Genomic DNA, 19,618 nt, shown 5'->3' with positions numbered 1-19,618 from the left:
TCATCACGTATCGCCATATCATTAGTGTATCTACACAAGACTTATTTTATCTCATACATCTTTGATATACTATATTTTTGCACGGAGTGAACTAAAATTTCTAACTTTATGAGTTTTGAACTTTAGAATAACGACTTCAAATGTTTATAATTAAATTTCTAAAATTTACTAATGTTTTGTACTAATATGAAAATGGAGGGGGCATGCGTTTGCCTTTTCTGAATTAAAAATTGTTAAAAGTGAAAATTAACAAAACTTAATCCAAGGAAAGAGTGATTAGTGATTAATATAGGCTCCTTGAAACCAGGCTAGTGCAGTAATCAAGAGATTAGTAATTTGCTCCACCCTCGAGGAATTTTTTAAAATAAAATATTATAAGTATTTTCACACTTTTTTATTGGTAAATTGAAAGATTTGTTTAATTGTTTTTTTCTTCTAAATCTCTCGGATTGAGGTAATAATTTATATAAATAGTATACCATTATTTTGTAAATCTCCTAAACTAATTTATTCATATGAATGTATGTTTATGCGTGTATATGTATCAATGGACTATTTACATGATATATTTTAAAATTGAATCAAATATAAAAACTTTATAATTCTCTTTTAAAGAAAGTTTTTTCTTATTTTAAAAAAATTATCGTTGTCATGAGATAATTGTCAAATAATGGCCAAACAAACAAGAATTGTCTTCAAATTAGACATCATCATTCAGCAATACATTGTGGAATGAGCTTTTAGAATGTGTCAAATGCCAAATCATATCAACATTGAAAAAATTAATCAATAACCAAAAAATAAAACAAAATAAAATTGGATATGAAAGTCTATGAAGTAAAAGGTCAATGAAAACATAATTATGAAATAAAAATAATGGCTGATGTGGAGTTGTGATTTAACTTGATGACTATAGGGGAGATGTTACGAAAGATTGTGAACATTTTAAGCAAGACTTTTTGGCCAAAAAAATTATTTACGGAATTAGAATTTTCACGAAAATTTTAAAATATAAAAGGCGTGTATAAGAAAGAAAAGAAAAGGTAATTCAAGTTAGTAATGTTTTGAAGTGCATTTTTCTCGAGTTCACTAATAAAAAAATCGTTTGTAAATGATTTTAAAATAGAATACAGTATTATAAATGATAGGTCACCTTGTTATCACGATTTATTGACATTCAACATTTTACCTCTTTAAATTCTAATAATCAAAATGAAATCAATTATAGCACTCATAAAGAGTTTTGTTATCAAATAAACGTGCTTTATTATGTTTGTATATACCATTAAATTTTTTTTATAACAAACAATCTCTTTAAAATATTTTATTATAGTGATGAAATATCTCTTACTTATTTAAATTCATATGCTTCTTAAAATTAAAACGGATAATATTAAACAAAAAACTCACAAGACAAAAGAATTGTCACGACCTATTGACACATAAAAAAAACTCAACTATAGTACTAGCACCCATGAAAAGTATTATTATCAAGTCTATTACAACAAAGTGAACAAATTTTAGTGTATTTTATTATGATGATATATATACTTCCACACTGTTTTACAACAGACATTTTAAAAAATAACATTTTATAATGATAGTAATAATAATCAAATTTCTCTTACTTAAACTTTGTGTTTAAGAAATTAAAGCAATTAAAATGGATAATATTCAACCAAAGACTTAAAAGTCAAATGAACCAATGGTAACACCCACAAATCCAATCAAATGAACAAAATGTGCTTACAATTGTACGATTTTCACCAACATATTATATGGAATGAAACTTATATTAGTGAGTATATATTTAGCAGCCCATGAAAAGGATGTATGTTTTTGTCCATTTTTGGAAATGAAATAAATAAATAGATTGTCATGAAGTACTAGTGTACAACTACATATCTTTGGACTTTATTTATTTGAACTTAACCAAGATTAGAAAATTAATGATTTAAATTTTAGTTTATTAAATGTATTTATTTATATTATGTGGATAATTTTCACTATTATTATGTCCAATTATCACCATGAATTATATCTCGCAGCACAACTATCATCATTGTTGCCAACCACCAATCACCACTGTTGCTACTGTCAATCGCTACCGCATTTATCACCTCCATCATTATTACTATGTCCACCATCATCATTACTAGCCAATACAACAGTTGAAACTAATCCTTACTATCAATCATATCTACCATCATATCGAGTTCTGCCCCCAACTACCACCAACTGCATCATCAATCAATACACATTCTTCAGCCACACACTCAACTATTAACATCAATCAATTCTATCACCACGACTTGTCACGATCAGGTCAGTCAGTACCACACCATTCACTATCATTATATCGCAGTTATCACTACCGCTATTATTATCCACTAACATCAACCATCACTGCTACAATTCATCTCTTCTATCACTACTAAACATAATTTTTGTTTTCAATCAAACGTCATTTCATTTTATTAAAATTATGTATTTTGTAATATTTAATTACTTTTTTATTTGAACTATATATTTATTATGTTTAACAATAAATAACCTATACACATTTATGTTGATAAATAAGTTATCTTTATCATTTAACGTTTAAATCTGGAGACAACATCTTAACTAGTTTGCAAAAATATTCTTGATGCAAACAAATGCAAATACTAGTTTGTCTTCAATTATATGTTTGGGTCAAAGAGTTTCAACCAATTACAGCCCACCTACATAGGCCCATTAAGCTTTTAATGATCCAGCCCAGTTAATAAGCCTGTATAGCTTCTAATCCACCTTCCAGCTTGTTCTTCAAGTTAAAAAAAAAAAACAAAAACAAAAAACTTGTTCCTCAAGAAAAAAAAAAGCTCTGTATTCAATGTTAAATGGAAATTTATTATCTAGTTATTCAATATCTAAATAATAATTTCAAGTTGAAGTAATTTAGAATTTATATTTAATATTTATTTAATTTATGTTTAGTTAGGATTTGTTTTTAAAATAACAGTTTAACTTACATTAAGAGGTTTTGGGTTTAATAAAATATTTTCCTTCCTTGAAAATTTGAGTTTAACAATGGCGATGGAAGAGTATACATCACAAATCAGTGACGAAATTCACACCGATGTTCTCAGCAAAGCTCGAATCTCTTGCTACCAGGTACATTTATTTTCTCTCAAATTTTTTCATAATTTTTTAAAATTATGTAAACAACATATATATTTTTGGAATACTTATATGTGTTTGTGTATGTAATTTCAAGCTGAAATCACTAGAAATTATTCTTATCAATTTTGATACATTAAGCTAATAGAAAGTGTTAGGTTGTGGAGCCTGATTAATATTTGATGTAGTGTCGTTGAAAGTTCTTTTGTTCTTAATTCATCAAGTGTGTGTGATTCGATCCTAACAAGTTAGAAAGGTGTGTGAGTGATTTAGAGCGGGTTTTGTTGGACCTGCTGTATTAATTTTTTAGTTTTATGTTGATGTTTATATGAATTATATCAATGTTTGAGTAAGCTAAGCTAATACAAGGCTGTGAATTTTTGGTTTGAAGGCGAGAGATGCGTTCTACTCATGCCTGGTGAATAAATCAGACAAGAAGCCTACAGAAATCGGGACTGTTGGGCTGTTATACCCAGTGGATTGCAACAAAACTAGGCAGGAATATGTGAAGCAATGCAGACCTACTTGGGTGAGTTCTTTTTTATCTAATATACTTTGTTTCAATTTGTATTGGAATGAACTAGATAGATAGATATGAACAATTCAGTTAGTCTAGTCCAACTAGTTCGGGATTGAGGCGTAATGGATTGGTTGATTGAATTGTTCGGTTTTAGTATAGTTTTTTGGAAGACTTTATTTGGATGTTGATGAAGTTGATGGACATATTAACTTTCTAGGACTTACCCTGGTGTTTTGTCAATTAGTATTATGTTTTTTCTTGTATGATAGGTGAAGCATTTTGATAGGCAGTACTGTTCTAAGAAGAAAGTTCAGAGACATTTGGATGATAATGAGTCGAGGAGAGGTCCGTTGTCACTTCCACAGCCTTATACATTCAAACCCCCTTGTTCTTATTGATGACAAATTTTTGAATACTTTGGATATTCGACAAGTGGTTTCTCAGTACTAGTTTTGGTAAAGTTTGCAGTTGTAAGTGATGGGATCTTTCAATATCTTCATAAGTAGACTGTAGTTGTAAAGAGTAAAATTGGTAGTTAAGGAGCAATGAGTTGTGTATTTTGAAGTTGTAAGTTGTTTGATTAGATTATCATTCTCATCGATGTTGCATCTAATATAATTAGTGTGCACTGTGTTTTAGCTCTAAATTCCATTTAACTACAGCAATATCTCCCAAGTCCCCTTGAGTTTAAGCTTTCCAGTCATCTTAGACGGACTACATTCGTTTTGTCCATCACTCTCATTTATGTATGAGGGTGTGTTAGTATTGCCATAGTGAACAAAGGTACGATCCAGGGAGAGTACGTGACTGGAACATATGAACTGTTAAGAGAGTTACATGAGTGCTGTGTGGCTTGTTGAAACAGGGGGACGCTTCAACAGAAATCAAATGTTAACATTGAAAACCAGAAACTAACTAGAATTTGGTATGCTTAGCTAGTTACAATAACAACATACACAGAGTGTAGTCCAACTAGTGGGAAACACGGGAGCAATGAGATGTATGCAGACCTTACCCCTGCCTTTGTGAGGTAGAGAGGTTGTTTCCGATATATGTCTAGCTAGTTCTAGAATAACTTTCAGATTCCCATGCAGTATTGATAAAAACATTAAGTAATTTAGCTGTTTCTGTTTGAATTGTGGATTATGGTATGGCCCAGACACCATGATTAAAAAAAAACTACAAATCTTATTAAATTAGTTAAACCTTGCATTGGCAAATCTTTGTTTAGTGAATTTGATTACAGCGGTATAATTTCAATTAAATTGGTGCAAAAATGTAAAATCTAAAAAATAAGTCAATGATTCATTTAAGTACAAAGGATGGAAAGTTATTTAATTTAGGGAAGAGTCCTTTGTTAATACTTAATTGGAATTTTAATTAGTTGCCTGTCTTTTTTGACTTAACAAGAAAGGTTAAAACAAAAGTTGGTATATGTACTAGTCAACTTTTTTCTTAAATTTTTGGTTGTGTTAGTAATTTATTCAGTCAAGTTGGAATAAAAATTACACATTAAATTGTAATATAATTAGTTTTTTTGGTTAGTGGCTTTCCCTTTCCATCCAGTAACATAACACCAAATATTTACCCTTAAAATATTTAGCCTAAACACAATGCTTAACCCACAGATTAAGACAGTTTTACTTTAAAATAAGTATACTATTTAGATAAAAAAAATCTATCTTTGATGTTGAAATTTTGGACTTGGTTTTTTTCTTGAGAATAATTGTAACAAAAACAAAGGTCAAAACCGCGTCTACACTGAATTGTCAACAACTAAAACATGATGGCAATAGTCCAAATAAGTCATATTTGCTTAGTTAGCCAAAGACTCGATGATGCAATTACCAAAAATTATACAACAACTACAACAACAATCGTAATTTCATGAGTGGGATTTGGAAAGAATAGTATATACACATGTCTTACGCCTATAAGATGAAATCTATTTTTGATAAATACTCAGGTTAAAAAGAAATATTACAAAGCAGTTTAATCATATTCTAGCTCATAAATTATAGTAATTACATTTTTCTTGGTGAGGTTTGGGGTCGGAGTTTTAAAAGTAAAAATAGTGGTTATTGATCACTTTTTGATTTTATTTTTTAAAATAGTCACAATCTTAAAATTGTAAAAACTCGTAAAGTATCTATGGAGGTTAATTTCCATTATGGATTCTGAAATTTCGTGATAGTGACCATTTTTTGATTGTAGAGACTAAAAATACCTATTTGTGAATTTTTCCACCTCAAAGATACAAGTTGAATAATCTTTACATTGAATTTTATTTGACTTCTACCATTTTAAGAGTCAATGACACTTCCCTTTGTTGGTTTTACATTACTTTGTCAAAGCAAATTTCTAGCTCAAAAATTGATGGCTAGTGCCATAAATTTTTGGAAAAGTTATATCATTGACAACTCAGTCAAAAATATTTATAATTGCTAGCCAATATACATATATTATTATAAACTAGTCATGTATATTATATATCAATCGACTTTCTTTTAGACAGACGACTATTTAAGTTATATTACTTGCTACCAAATTGAGGTGCCATCGTGGCCTAGTTGACTTAATAGGAACACTAATTTGAAAATCTTTTAGGTATTAGACAAATTCAAAATTTTATATATGTTGAGTAAAATATATTTAGAATTACATAAATAGCATGTTATATATATTTTTAATGATAAAAAGTTTGTGTGTAGCATGTCATTATCCTAGTTTTGGTAACTATTACCAAACTCTTTATGTGAACGTGCATCCAAATATCTAAATTATCACATAAGGATTTCTATATAAAATAAAATGTCTTGAAACTCAAACCATTATCTTTATAACGGGAACATAAACCAAAGTCAATATCTTATAATATTTGAGGGACTAAAAAGTGTAAAATAACTTTTCATAACTTAATAAAAGAAAAAGTATGAGAAAAATGAGTGTGTTCCATATTTTCTTTAATTTAAAATTAATTAGTTGGTGAGTAGTGGAATTTTGTTTTTGTAATTTATCACCAACTACCCTAATAGAAACAAGAAAATTCAATTATGTCAAATCATATTTCTCAATTATTAGTCATTTTGAAACTAAAAGAGTGAGTAAATAAGCCAAAGACTTATTTGTTGAAGTGATTAAGTTATCATATTTGTTGACTAAAAGACTTGTTGAAATTTGACTATATATTTCTCAACTACTTTGGATCTATAATTTAGACAAAATAATAAGTCTATCATATTTGAAATCATATATTTGTCCAATTCATATTCCATTGTGGAATTAAAGTAGCGTACGTAGACAAATTTGTCTAGTTTCCAATGCCATTTTGTGGTAATTGTACAATAAAAAAAATTTTACGCTCTGGCCAATCAATCACATTTTAAAATTACACTGAACCTATTATTATTATCGTCTTATATATATTTTGAAGATCTAATTAATTTGAATTCTCTTCTTATCAAAATCCCTAAAGGAAAAAGTGAAAAAAAATCCTATTCATTTTATCTTACTTTATAATGTTAAAAAATTACTACTTTAGCTTGAAAAGAAAGTAAAGTTCCTTGACTTCTTCCCTCCAAAGGAAAAACATCAACAAATTCCAAAACTCCATATTTCTTCAATATAATATAATGGCTTTTACACAAAAACTAACTCCTCTTTTATCTTTTTGTTCCAACAAAAGCAAAAGAAGACCAGTTTAAAGTGGAATTAATTCTTTTTCTAAAGTCAAAGGAGGGCCTATTATTTAATTGAGATTTATTATTAAAAATACATATATATTATCAGAAATTATGGTAAATAATTCAATAGAATACCACAAAACAAAGCAATCTAATTCCCCCAAAAAGGTACTAAAGACAGAAAAAATTACTACTAAAATAATGAGAAGGGATAAAGCAAACACCTCAAAGCTGTCAACCCTTTTCCTTGAAATGTGAAAGAATCAAAATCCTATTTTCCCCTTCCTTTATTAATGTAAATTAACTCATCTTTTTTCAAGAATAATAACTTATCCAATTTAATTATATATGAGAAATAATAGATTCATAAATTTTATCCAGACTTTTCGTGGATAGAGAATTCAATACATCTTCAGCTCAACAAAAACTAAGATACTAGTCTTTCAATTCCACTTTATGTGATATAATTATAAAAAAAAAAAAAGTTGATCACTTTATATGCTTTTTTTTTTTTTTTCAATTTTTGTGATTAATAGCACTTTTTTTATATAATTTTTAAATATATAACGTATATTTAAATTCACAATAAGAAAATTTAAATTTAAACTGAATAATATAAATAATTCATTTTTTTTTCTTGGTTTGTATCAATTTAATTTATTCATAAACATCCACTATTATCATCAAAACATCATGATTACATATATATAATAATACTATTCCAAGTAAAAGTACTTAATTAAAATAGAAACAGTTAAAAAGAAAAAGAAAAAGATGATCATATTCACTAAGAAGTAACATGAGAGTTCCTTTTGTTAGCTTTTACTTAAAACAAATCTACCCGAAAACTGCGTCGTTTATGTTTGTGTCTTGTGAACCTTATTTTGGTAGAGTTGAGGGGAGGTGGTTTTTACCGTTAAGGTGTTAACAGATTTGAGAGTTTTAAGTTTCCGATAGAGAAGTGGCGTCTTTTCCGGCGGTGGCTGACTGCACAGTCAAAGCCGATAGGGTAGGAGAAGTTGAGCCACGGGCTTCGGGGGCAAGTAGTGGGTTGTTAGAGATTCTGGTGGTGGAAGTGGAAATGGCTGTAGCTAAGGATATAGGCATTAAGCATAAGCCTTTTCCTTGCAGATACTGCATAGCCGATCCCATATCTTCCTCCATTAATTTAGCTACTTGGTGCTCTGTTACCGTCATTGTCTCGTTGTTTGAAGAGGACGACGCCCTTCCGTTACCTCCCCTCCCAACATTTCCTTCACCTCTTCCCTGTATCCAATCGTACTTACATAATTGGCCCTTTTAATTCATAATAATGCATATATTTATCAAAATATGTACTATTAAGAATAATTCTCTTATTTATTTCACTGACTTAATTACCCATCACATAAATTATATAATTAGTTGTCTCAGTAGCATGAAACTATTCGATAAAAAATTGATAGAAGAGTTTAAAAACACTCCTAAACTTAACAATAATTTAGAGAGTAAACAAACGATTTTAGATTTATTAGTAATTTCGTATTAGTTTCACGACAACATTAAAAATATTTCTATACTTTGACCACCCTCAAAGTCTCATCTGACTTAGCTAGGTGTTTTGAAATTCTTATAAGAACATGAGATTATTAGTAAAAAAATTAAAATAAAAAAATACAAAAAGAATTTAGAAAAATATATTAAAAATAAAAAAAGTATTTTAAGGCTGTTTAATAATTGACGCAATGTTTCTCTCCAAATAAAATACTCCTGGTATAGTGGTTGAGGGAGGTGTGTTTGGGTAGGATGGGGAAAAGGGGTGAGGAAAAGGGAACATAAGTAGGCACGCGTGATACTTTATGTTTTTGTCGCATTATGCTGAGAGAGACATTTTATAGAGGATGGGCTCTCTCATTTTTTTTGGTTCAAATATTGTACCATTGCTTTTTATAACTACGACGAGTACTGCTACACTACCTTACGATCTTTTTCCTATAAATGGAAAACTCTATAGGCATTATCTACTGTCCACCATATATTGGTTTATTGTCAAAAAAACAACATGACAGGATTCTCTTTACAGTTACACACCTTTTTTATGATACCAATGTTGATGAGTTTTAATATTTCAATTGTTTGATGTGAAAGCAAATGAAAATGGAAGAAGATAGTGTACCTCAGAGGACATATCAGCAACTAAGGGAGCAACAGCTGCAGCACCACCTAATCTACTCATACTCAAAACCTGAGTTCACACACAAAAAACACCATGAGAATGACAGAGAGTAACATATTCAGCAACTAATTTTAAAAGATTATTTTGCCATCCAAAATTGTCAACAAGAAAGCATCTTTTTCCAATATAAAAATGAAGGAAAAGAGAGAGTAGGAAGGAGTAAAGTACTTTGACTTGGAGCTGTAGGAATTTGACATAGTCGATGATCTCATCCAGCATTGAAGCCTTGTCTGTCTGTCATTCCATAAAACCAACAAACACTATCACGTTACTATTCCATTTTATTTAAACACCATATTATTCATTTCATCTCTTTCACTTTCAATAATCAAAAATAATTCTAACTATTCACTATTTCACATAAACTTTCTCTCTATAAATCAATTTAAAACACAACATAGTATTTCTTATGTCAATACACAATAAGTAAACAACAATACCTTTTCTTGGTTTCCCATTTTCACTTTGAGATCGATTAATTGTCTTGAAAATAAAACTTTTCCAATCAAAAACAATTTTTACAGACTTACGTAAAGACTTCTAATTAAAAATAGAAATATATTATTTTACCTCGTCACTACAATCTTGATGGTTTTACTATCTCCCGTGTCAATTTATTTGTTTTTTAATATTTTCTGAACACTGCATTTACATATTTAAACTATAATTTATTTCAATTGAACATCTAAATGCTTTAAATTTAAATTTATAAAAACTTTTACGCATATTCTAAAATAACTTTTATATTAATAAGTTAAAGTATATAAAATATATCACCTCATTTAGTTACATGCATTAACATCAATTAGTGAAAAATCTCAAACTTATTCCTATTAAGGCTGATATACAAAGAAAAAAGAACACTTAATAGGGCTAATTTAACTAGTGTTTAATAGATTCTACAAATATGCCAAAACATTTATAATTTGAACTAGCAATATCCAATTGTAATACTTTTTCTTATGTTTCAATGTCCAATTAGAATAAGTTTGTAATTGGACTAGTTATATATAGAGTATAATAATATGTCATGTTTAATTAAAAACATTAAATATATATATAATATAATAATTTATCTCGAGATAATTTATTTTTAAAGAAATGATCCATTAAAAGGATAAATTGTGCTCAAATAATATGAATCACACATTAACAAATGTTTGAAAAATATTTAGATAAGTAACTATCAATAGGATTACGATCCCCGGGAGAATCTCTTTTCTAGTTTTCATTTTCAAGTACGCACGGAAAGAAAGAACAATACACATTCTCCTTCACACTCTCAACTATATAAATAAACATCTACTCGCCTTATTTTAGTGACACGTGTCCAATTGGAGATTAATTATATTCATCAATCACATGGGTCCAAAAGGAGTTACAATTATAAATTAATTTTCTAATTTATGAAACTAATGATAATTTAATCAAAGTTAAGATCAGATAATTAATGATTTAAATTACAATAATTACTCTAGATTTAATTAGAAGCGATAATTAATATGAATATTTAATATTATTTTAAAAATATAATGAACGAGAGCGAGTAATTTAGTGTGAAATTACCTTATTGGCATTGGGTACCAGCTCCTGTAAAGCCTTCATTCTCTCTGCAATTCTCTCTCTACGTAACTGCCCACCATTTTCATTCGCAACAGAAACGCAGAAAATTCGGAAAATCAGAAAAAGAGAAAAAAAAAAACTGAAGAAGAAGAAAGGGTGGCAAAACTGTAATTAAACGTACTCTTTCAGCGATGCTGTGAGGATCAGTAGCTTGACCTCTACGAGCTCTAACTCGTTGTTGTTTTGGTTGTGCTGCCGGCGTTGAACCTCCACCGCCACCAGCTGAACCACTTGCTGCCGGAGTTTGGTTCATCGCCGGAGCTCCGAAACTCTGCGATTGCATCGATCCTCCCTGAAAAAAATGAAAATATTGTATTAGTTATTACTTGTTTATTAACGAGTTTGTATATATATATATATATATGCATGTAAAATGTGTATGGATGAACCTGAGGATGATGAAAATGTTGAGGTTGATTGGAGGTTTGACCAAGAGATCCGGTGAATCCATTGAAAAGAGCTTGAACGGAATTGTCATTAGTCTGTATTTAATGGCGAATTAATGGTTAATAATTGTTAAATTTAGTCATAAATATGATAAAAATGAAACTCACTGGATTAGCGACGCCGTCGTTTTGGTCCCCATTACTGAGGTTTAGGGGTAGGGAAAGGAGGCCGTTATCTCCGGAAGCTCCGTTTGGGGACCTGAGTCCGTTTCCGGCGAGTGTTCTAGAGAGCAAAAGCTGTTGCTGTAGCATAAGTGCTTTAGCAGCTGCAGCGGCGCCGCCGCCGCTAGTGATCTGATGTTGACGGAGCTTTGAAGCTAGTAGAGAAGAAGCTTGGTCGTCGTAATGAAACTGTGAGTGAAATGGATTAGAAGGAGGTTGATCTTCGCCGGAGCTAGGGTTATGCGGCGGCGATGAGAGATGGTGATGTGGATCCCAGGATTTGGAAAGGTCAGGCCAAGGAGAAGAAGAAGGAACAGAAGAGAGAATCTGTTCGAGAAAATCGTCATGAGACGACGTCGGATCAAAGTGAGAGTGACCCATACTGTGTTGACTTAAACCACCAACACCACCGGTAGAACCGCCATTTCCGCCATTTTGAAGGTCTTGAAGTGATATCTGTGACTGCTGTTGTTGACTAAGAAGTGAATTCATGGCTTGCATTTTCTTCTTCTTCTGTCTAAACAAAAATGGTTCCATTAAAATCACCCAGAAAAACACAAAATCAACAGAAAATACTCAAAGAATTTAATTCACTTCTGTACCTGAGATTTTGCCGATTTCTTCAGTAGCTTTGTGTGTGAAAGTTCGGTTCTAAATGGAGAAGAGAGAAAGATAGAAGAAATGAATGAATTATAAGTTATGCTTTTGGAATGTTGTTTATATAGGTGCTTTATTTGTGTTGATCCCCAACCCCCTCACCCCCCACCCCCCACCCCCAACCCCCTTACACATTTTTCTTGCTCACACTCCAAATATAACAATAACATATTCGATATAATATTACGAATCAATTTTTTAAAAAAAGATTAATGTATAATCGTAATTCGTAATAGATCTTTCTTCGTGATCATGTTTCAATTCTCTTATTTTCAAATATCTACGTTTTGAAACAATTTTTTTAATTATAATAATAAAATATTTATAAAAAAAATTATTTACAGTATAAATAGATTAATATTTTTGTATTATCTACATTAAAATATATTTAAAGTTATTGTTATCTATTTGTTTTTACACTTGTAAAATTAAATACTAAAGTTCTGATTATTATTCAAATACTAACCTCTTATATGCTTATTTATTTTATTATGGGACGTGAATAACTTATATACTCAATTAGTATATTTTTCGCACTTATTTTTTGAATGGTAAAAATAATATTTACTTTTCATAGAAAATTGTTACATAAATTAAAAAAATAAAAATTCATGATTTTAAAAAAGAGATGAAAAAGGGTTAAATAGACGAATATTAATAAATTTATTTATAAAAAAAAGAAAAAAATATTGTTGAGGTGGCATCCACCTCATCAAAATGTCAGGCCATGTAAGATTTTAAAATGTCATGGTGGATTGCTATTAAAAATAGGGGTATATGTGATAATTAAGTTTCTTAACAACATGATTTTAAATAATCGTATGGGGGAGCGACTCTGGGATGAATTTTTAACGTGCTCGGAGAGCCTGTTGATAATTTAGGATCCGAAGATAATAAACTTAACTAAAAGCTTCTTTGTATTCGTCGATTTTGAAGTAAGTTTAATCAAATACATAGGATAAACTATATCATAAAATACATTATAAAAACAATTTAGATACACAAAATAAAAAGATCAGATAGAATTTATATCAGATTCATAAAGAATTGTTCATGTACACAAAATGAACAAATTAGATACATCTAATGAATAAATACATGAAAGATATACAGAAGAAACAATATGTGATATAAAGAAGTAGAACTTAAACATACAGAATATACATATCAGATACGTCTAATCATTAAGAATATATTAAATACATAGAAAAAGTTATGTCATATACAATAAATAAATAAAAAAAAAACAGTTTAGATACACAAAAAATTACAATCAAGAAGAAGTGTAAAGTTTATTGATACTCAAAAAAATTAAAAGGATTTCAAATTCTTACGAGTTGTGATACACTAAATATATTCCTTAATTTATGTCTTAAAAGTTACATTTCTTATTTAGATACACTTAATTATAGCTATCTTTCAGAAAAATAAGTAAGTTCCTTCGACGAGTATAGGGGTTACGATTGTAATTAACAGTGAAGATAAGGAATATCAAGGGTGAAAAGTAACTTCGATGAAAAATACGATTTATAAATTTTTATTTTTTCTGCTTTCACTAAAAAAATTTTTTTATCATTCTTCTCATTATAAATTGAGATAAAGTAAGTAATTTTTGCTAAGACAATATTATGAAAACCTAGTAATTATATAAAATGAATTTCTACGAATTCAATTACAATATAATTTAGAAAACGTAATTTCAAATTTTGATGATAACCTTGTTCATATGTCAAAACTTATATATATATAAAGATAATTATAAACAACTAATAAATCTTCTCATACATCAAGCTTTTGATATGATTCGTTTTGTCTTTGAAGATCTCAGTACACTGAACATGGCTATATAGTCTATACATGTATACAAACATCAAGTAAGGAATCGTTAACGTAATTCGATATTTGTATTGAAATTTGATTAATTAAGTTTCACATTAGAGAGCATAAGATTAGATTAGAGAGCATAGCTAGAGGCAAAATCTGACTAAAACAGAATTCATGTCCAAAAATCATACATTAAAAGGCGCAAGTCATAACATTTTCCAATAAATATAATTTTCATACTTCAATTGACTCGAACCTGAAACTGCTAGTTAATGATAATTAACAAGTCAATATTGTGTTACTAATTAAAATTACAACGTTTGTGTATTTTATAGTTAAATTATGGTTCTTTTGTCGGCCTTCCTACAAACAGATAATTTTCAATCTTATAAAAAATGGCAGCTGGAATTCCTAAACACAACATGTATATATAGGTCATAATTAATGGGGTTAGGTTGTGGGTTGGTTCAATAGAGGAAGAATTTAAAACTTATATAAGGTTCTTATTAAAGTATGGTTTATAATAAGTGTCATCTAAAAAGTTGCCAAAAGAAGTCATATAAATCTCAAATGATTAAACTTTATTTAATTAATATTTTTTGGTTTTTCATCCACTATTTGATATATATATACACATCGAGGCATGATTATATTAGAATCACACATTGTCAGATTTATTTCTGTCTCAATAAGATCTTATTTAATGCATATTTTAGTGTTACTTAAATTCTTTTGTATCATTTAAGTCTATTATTGAATAACGATAAAATTATCATGTTATTTAACAGTCTGCTTGGTACGATATCGCTGCTATCCTATTTTTTTTCCCCCACATTTTGCCCTTACTATTTAATAAACCTAGTTTACCCACTATCATGCAACAAAAAATGATGCAATTTCTTTAAATGTGTATATATCAAAATAATATTGTACAACATGATTGATTTGATACGATGCGATACGATACATCATGATATGTAATGAAACAAGTTGTCAATCACACATTAATAAGCTTGATTCTTCTTCTTCTTCTTTTTTTATGAATCAAGCACATGAAAACTTTTTTTTTTTTGACAATCAAACATGTGATCTCTATTTATTTTGATACCACGTTGATACGTTTGATCGTCGTCTCATATAAAAACTTAGCCTATTAGAAAAACATATTGTTATTATTTAATCATATCTTTTAACAATATATGATCATGATGTGATCAACAAAATTTAATATTACAATCTAGGCCCTCTACTTTAGACCTAGTAGACTTCACAATTTTATTTGGTTGATTATTACCATTATGGAGTTACAAAATGTGTGTGCATACATAAATGTAGCATTATTATAGTACTAAAAACAAATAGCAAGAATATGTTTGCAAGAATGAAGTCATTATTGGGAAGGCAAATGTTTGAGTTGGGACTAGAAAGCAAAGGGTAATATTTATTATTGTTATAATTATGTTAAAATATATTGAGGACTCCAAGATAATAAATGCTCAATGGGGAGGAGAATATATATATATGTATCCCTTTATTATTATAAGGTAACTTTTGTATATCAAAACTTAAGCATATATAAAGAAATCATTTCTTGACTTTGCGAGATTTGCGATAAAATATATATTATAATGCTAATATTACTATATATGTTCAATACTTATATTTTTCGATTTGAGTATTTATTTGTATTGAATAGATTCTTTAAGAAAGTAATTATGTCAAAAATTAAGTTCAGATTATTCAATTAGTAATTCTAAATTTGTTCACGCTTTCAATACGTAAATTAAAATGTGAAATTTCTAATTATTATGAAGAAATATGAAATGTATATCTTATCAAACCTTTGATCGTATATATGTACTACAATTAAGGACCACTTGAGGCAAAACTTAAAGATCCATATTATATGCTGATCATATATTAAGAAAAATTTGAATTAGAGTAATTTTTTAAGAAATCAAATTCTTATCTTATCTGTCAATTGGCAAATCACAAGGCATTATAATGTAATATATATCATGGGAAAGATCAACAAGAAAGTGAAAATAAATAGCCTGTAAAATAATAATGATAATAATAAACCATATTATTTATGATTAAAATTTTACTTTGCATTTTTAAAGAACATTGCATTGGTGTCTAAAGAATGTTCAATTGTTACATCTTATTGGAAACACAAAATTCAATAAAAATGTCCATGCACATCCCACGACTTTGGAGACATAATTTTCTATATGGAAGATGTTATCTTTTGACATTTTCATTTGATGCGTTTTAATTGAGTCGATGATATACCGAAACAGTATTTCTATCTTTCAAGTTAAAAATAAAATGTCATATATATCATTCTATTTTAATTTCATTATAAGATTACACTAAGGATATGTTTGGAGAATCGTCTTTAGGATTAGCGAACATCTTTATTAGACATAATCACTTCTAATATAACTTTAAAAAGTAAATGACATGAATTTGGACAAAATGGACTTTAGTTACTTGTACAAGAGGTGATTAAACTACAATAATGAAATATTTTTTTCTAATTCTAGCCAAACCAAGTAAAAAATAATGTTAGGTTCACATGTCATTTCAAAAGAAAATTTTTGAAGACATGAAATATCTTCTTTCATTAACTCTACATGTTCTAATATTACCATAATTGATTAGACGAGTATATGTAAATCAAAGTTATGCTTAGGAATCTCTACAAAGAAAAGAACCAATTGTAGTATCAATGATGTGACTAAACATTCACCAATATAAACAAAATAAAAAAGACAGTCCGATACATTAAGCACCCTCGATTTATACAAGATTGGAGAAGGGCAACATCTTTATGAGATGTGATGTAGGTGGTTATCATAATATTAACATCTATTACCGATTTTAAAACTTAATTTCGTGACTTATAAATTATTGTTCAGAGGCTTTCCTCAAAAATTAACAAAGTTGCTAGATGGAGGAATTATTCACACGTGAAATGAGAAAAATGTATTTAGTAACACATAAATATATTGGTGTATATATCAGTTCCGGATAATTTTTATCGTGATTGGTATAAGAGAAGTAAGATAGCAACAATTAACCTAAAAAGACTAGTATGCCCTTAATAGGAACATTTAGTGATTGAAGGTCAAAATAAGCTTAACCAAGATTAATCAAGAAATTAATAATTTTTTTTCTTTAATTAAACTTAAAAGCTACTTATCTGCTTAAGTTGTAGGTATCTGTCTTTGTCTTGTACCAATCAACAAATTAAATCAAACCTTATTTTTCTCTTTAATTTTTCAATTGATAGACTACTTTACACATCAACCCAATACCATTGTACACTTTAATTTTAATTAATTTTTTCCTTTTAAATTTAATTATTGCCCCTTCTAAAATTAAAATAAGGTTTTGGTAGCTACTTAAATACTTCTCACATATACTTTAATTCTTCAAAGATTCTTGATTCTCAAAATTATATGACAAAGATGGTACTAGTGATTTAAAAATTAAGAAAATTCTAGTTGAACAGTGTATTATACTTAATTCTTTTCTCTTTTGATTTTATATTATTGATGCTTTTATTTTTAATCAATATACATAATTATTTGATGCCTAAATCCAAAAGAAATCAAGACTCTTTCCTATGTATCAAATCATATAATAAATCATCAAAGAAATAATTAAGGAAAAAAAACAACTTTAAAGGTGTGTTTGGTATGGAAGGAAAATATATTATGAATAACTTTTTTAGCTTTATCATTTTTGGTTAATAGTATAATTTTTTTAAGAAAAATAAATTTAAAAAATAATTACCCTGATAGAAATAGAAAAAACAAATTTCATTACGTGAGATGCGACCGTCTTCTTTCAAACTCCAACAACCCCCTTCCCCTACCCCCACCCCCACCCCAATCATTCCATACCCCTACTTTGAGTTTCACCCACACCTCATCCACACCCTAACCCGACCCGAACCCTACCACCCCATTTTCATGGTGTTTATCTAAATTATATATATACATATTTTTCAATAAGCCCTCACCCCTACCCCAAATCCCATCCCTCCTCTACCCCCACCCTAATCATACCGCTAGGCCCATTCCACCATCCTTGAACCCCTACTCCGGGTTGAATCCACACCTCTCACTCACACCAATTTAATCTGAACCCCGATATCCCATTTTTATAATGTTAATCTAAATTATATATAAATATTTTTCAAACATTAAAAAAATTTCTAAGAATATACATTGTCCTCCATACTAAAACAAGTTGAATAATTGGTACTAGGGAATAAATAGTGTAGATCCAAATAGGGATATAACCCTAAATTAGAGGAAAAGAAACAAGAAAGATCTAAGTATGAAAAAGTTAAAAGTCTCAAATAGAAAATAATTGGGAAACAAAAATTATTCTAGAGGAATGTTGAAGATCATCACAACAAACAGTACAAGAACAATATATTATTATAGTAATAATAACTAGTGGAGTAGAATGGTAAAGTGTAAAGAAAATTTAACTTTTTTTTTTCACAATAACTAATAAAATATTTTAGTCAACTCTTATTAATTATTAATTTTACATGATAGGATGACACAAAAGATAACTAGTTAAATTAAATTATATAGTTTGCAATCCACCAAGAATTAATAATTTATATATAATCTGCATGCAGTATTAGATAAATGTATTAAATTAAATTATTAATACACTTTCTTTTTGTGTATTAAATATACATAAGATTTAATCAAATCAAACTTGAGACCAGATACATATTAATAGTAGGTAGTAGGAGATGACCCTTTATTTGCTTTATTCATTAATGTGTTATTATTGAATAAAAATACAAGGATTAAATTAAGAAAAAGAAATTGTTTCTCTTTAAACTAATAAATTGGGAGTAATATATTAGTATTACCAGGGAACCAATGGAATTAGGAGTAAGTGCACTCATGTCAGAATTATTATTCTAACAAAAAGAACTTGTTTTCAACTTGTACACCTAACAACATTTTATACCATATAAATTAGGTTTAATAAACAATCTTTTACCTCCAATGAATTTCGATTAATTGAATTTCAAAATGATTATCAAACGTCAAATGAGAAAAAAAGAAATATATACTTTTTTATAGGGATTTGGATAAAAATTTACCTTGTTAATTTTAACTTTTAAATTACTTCCGTTATGAAATCACGATTTTCACGAAGGAAAGTAGAAAAAGAAATATCCAAAGTGAAGGCAATATTTAAATACATTTCTTTCTTTATAAGTGTTCACACCAAATTAATTAAAGCAAGATATATATATATATATATATATATATATATATATATA

The 19,618-nt window shown here is 28.6% G+C and overlaps 2 protein-coding genes across 2 annotated transcripts; one reads left to right on the top strand and one right to left on the bottom strand.

Annotated features, from left to right (window-relative positions):
- Positions 1 to 1,833: 1,833 nt before the first annotated feature.
- On the top strand, positions 1,834 to 4,292 carry LOC101263329 (uncharacterized). Its single transcript, XM_004242530.5, has 3 exons — positions 1,834 to 3,153; positions 3,551 to 3,688; positions 3,949 to 4,292. The coding sequence occupies exons 1-3, from the start codon at positions 3,070 to 3,072 to the stop codon at positions 4,075 to 4,077; spliced, it is 351 nt and encodes a 116-aa protein (XP_004242578.2). The 5' UTR covers positions 1,834 to 3,069; the 3' UTR covers positions 4,078 to 4,292.
- Positions 4,293 to 7,989: 3,697 nt separating this feature from the next.
- On the bottom strand, positions 7,990 to 12,506 carry LOC101263038 (bHLH transcription factor RHL1-like). The gene is made up of 8 exons (XM_004242529.5): positions 12,411 to 12,506; positions 11,755 to 12,321; positions 11,590 to 11,682; positions 11,322 to 11,492; positions 11,144 to 11,209; positions 9,746 to 9,811; positions 9,518 to 9,586; positions 7,990 to 8,628 (listed from the first exon to the last, which is right to left on the bottom strand). The coding sequence occupies exons 2-8, from the start codon at positions 12,307 to 12,309 to the stop codon at positions 8,305 to 8,307; spliced, it is 1,344 nt and encodes a 447-aa protein (XP_004242577.2). The 5' UTR covers positions 12,310 to 12,321; positions 12,411 to 12,506; the 3' UTR covers positions 7,990 to 8,304.
- Between the last annotated feature and the right edge of the window lie 7,112 nt (positions 12,507 to 19,618).

The sequence above is a fragment of the Solanum lycopersicum genome, chromosome 7, assembly GCF_036512215.1.
Source record: "Solanum lycopersicum chromosome 7, SLM_r2.1".
NCBI classification, from domain to species: domain Eukaryota; kingdom Viridiplantae; phylum Streptophyta; class Magnoliopsida; order Solanales; family Solanaceae; genus Solanum; species Solanum lycopersicum.
This window is presented reverse-complemented; position numbering and strand designations above follow the sequence as displayed.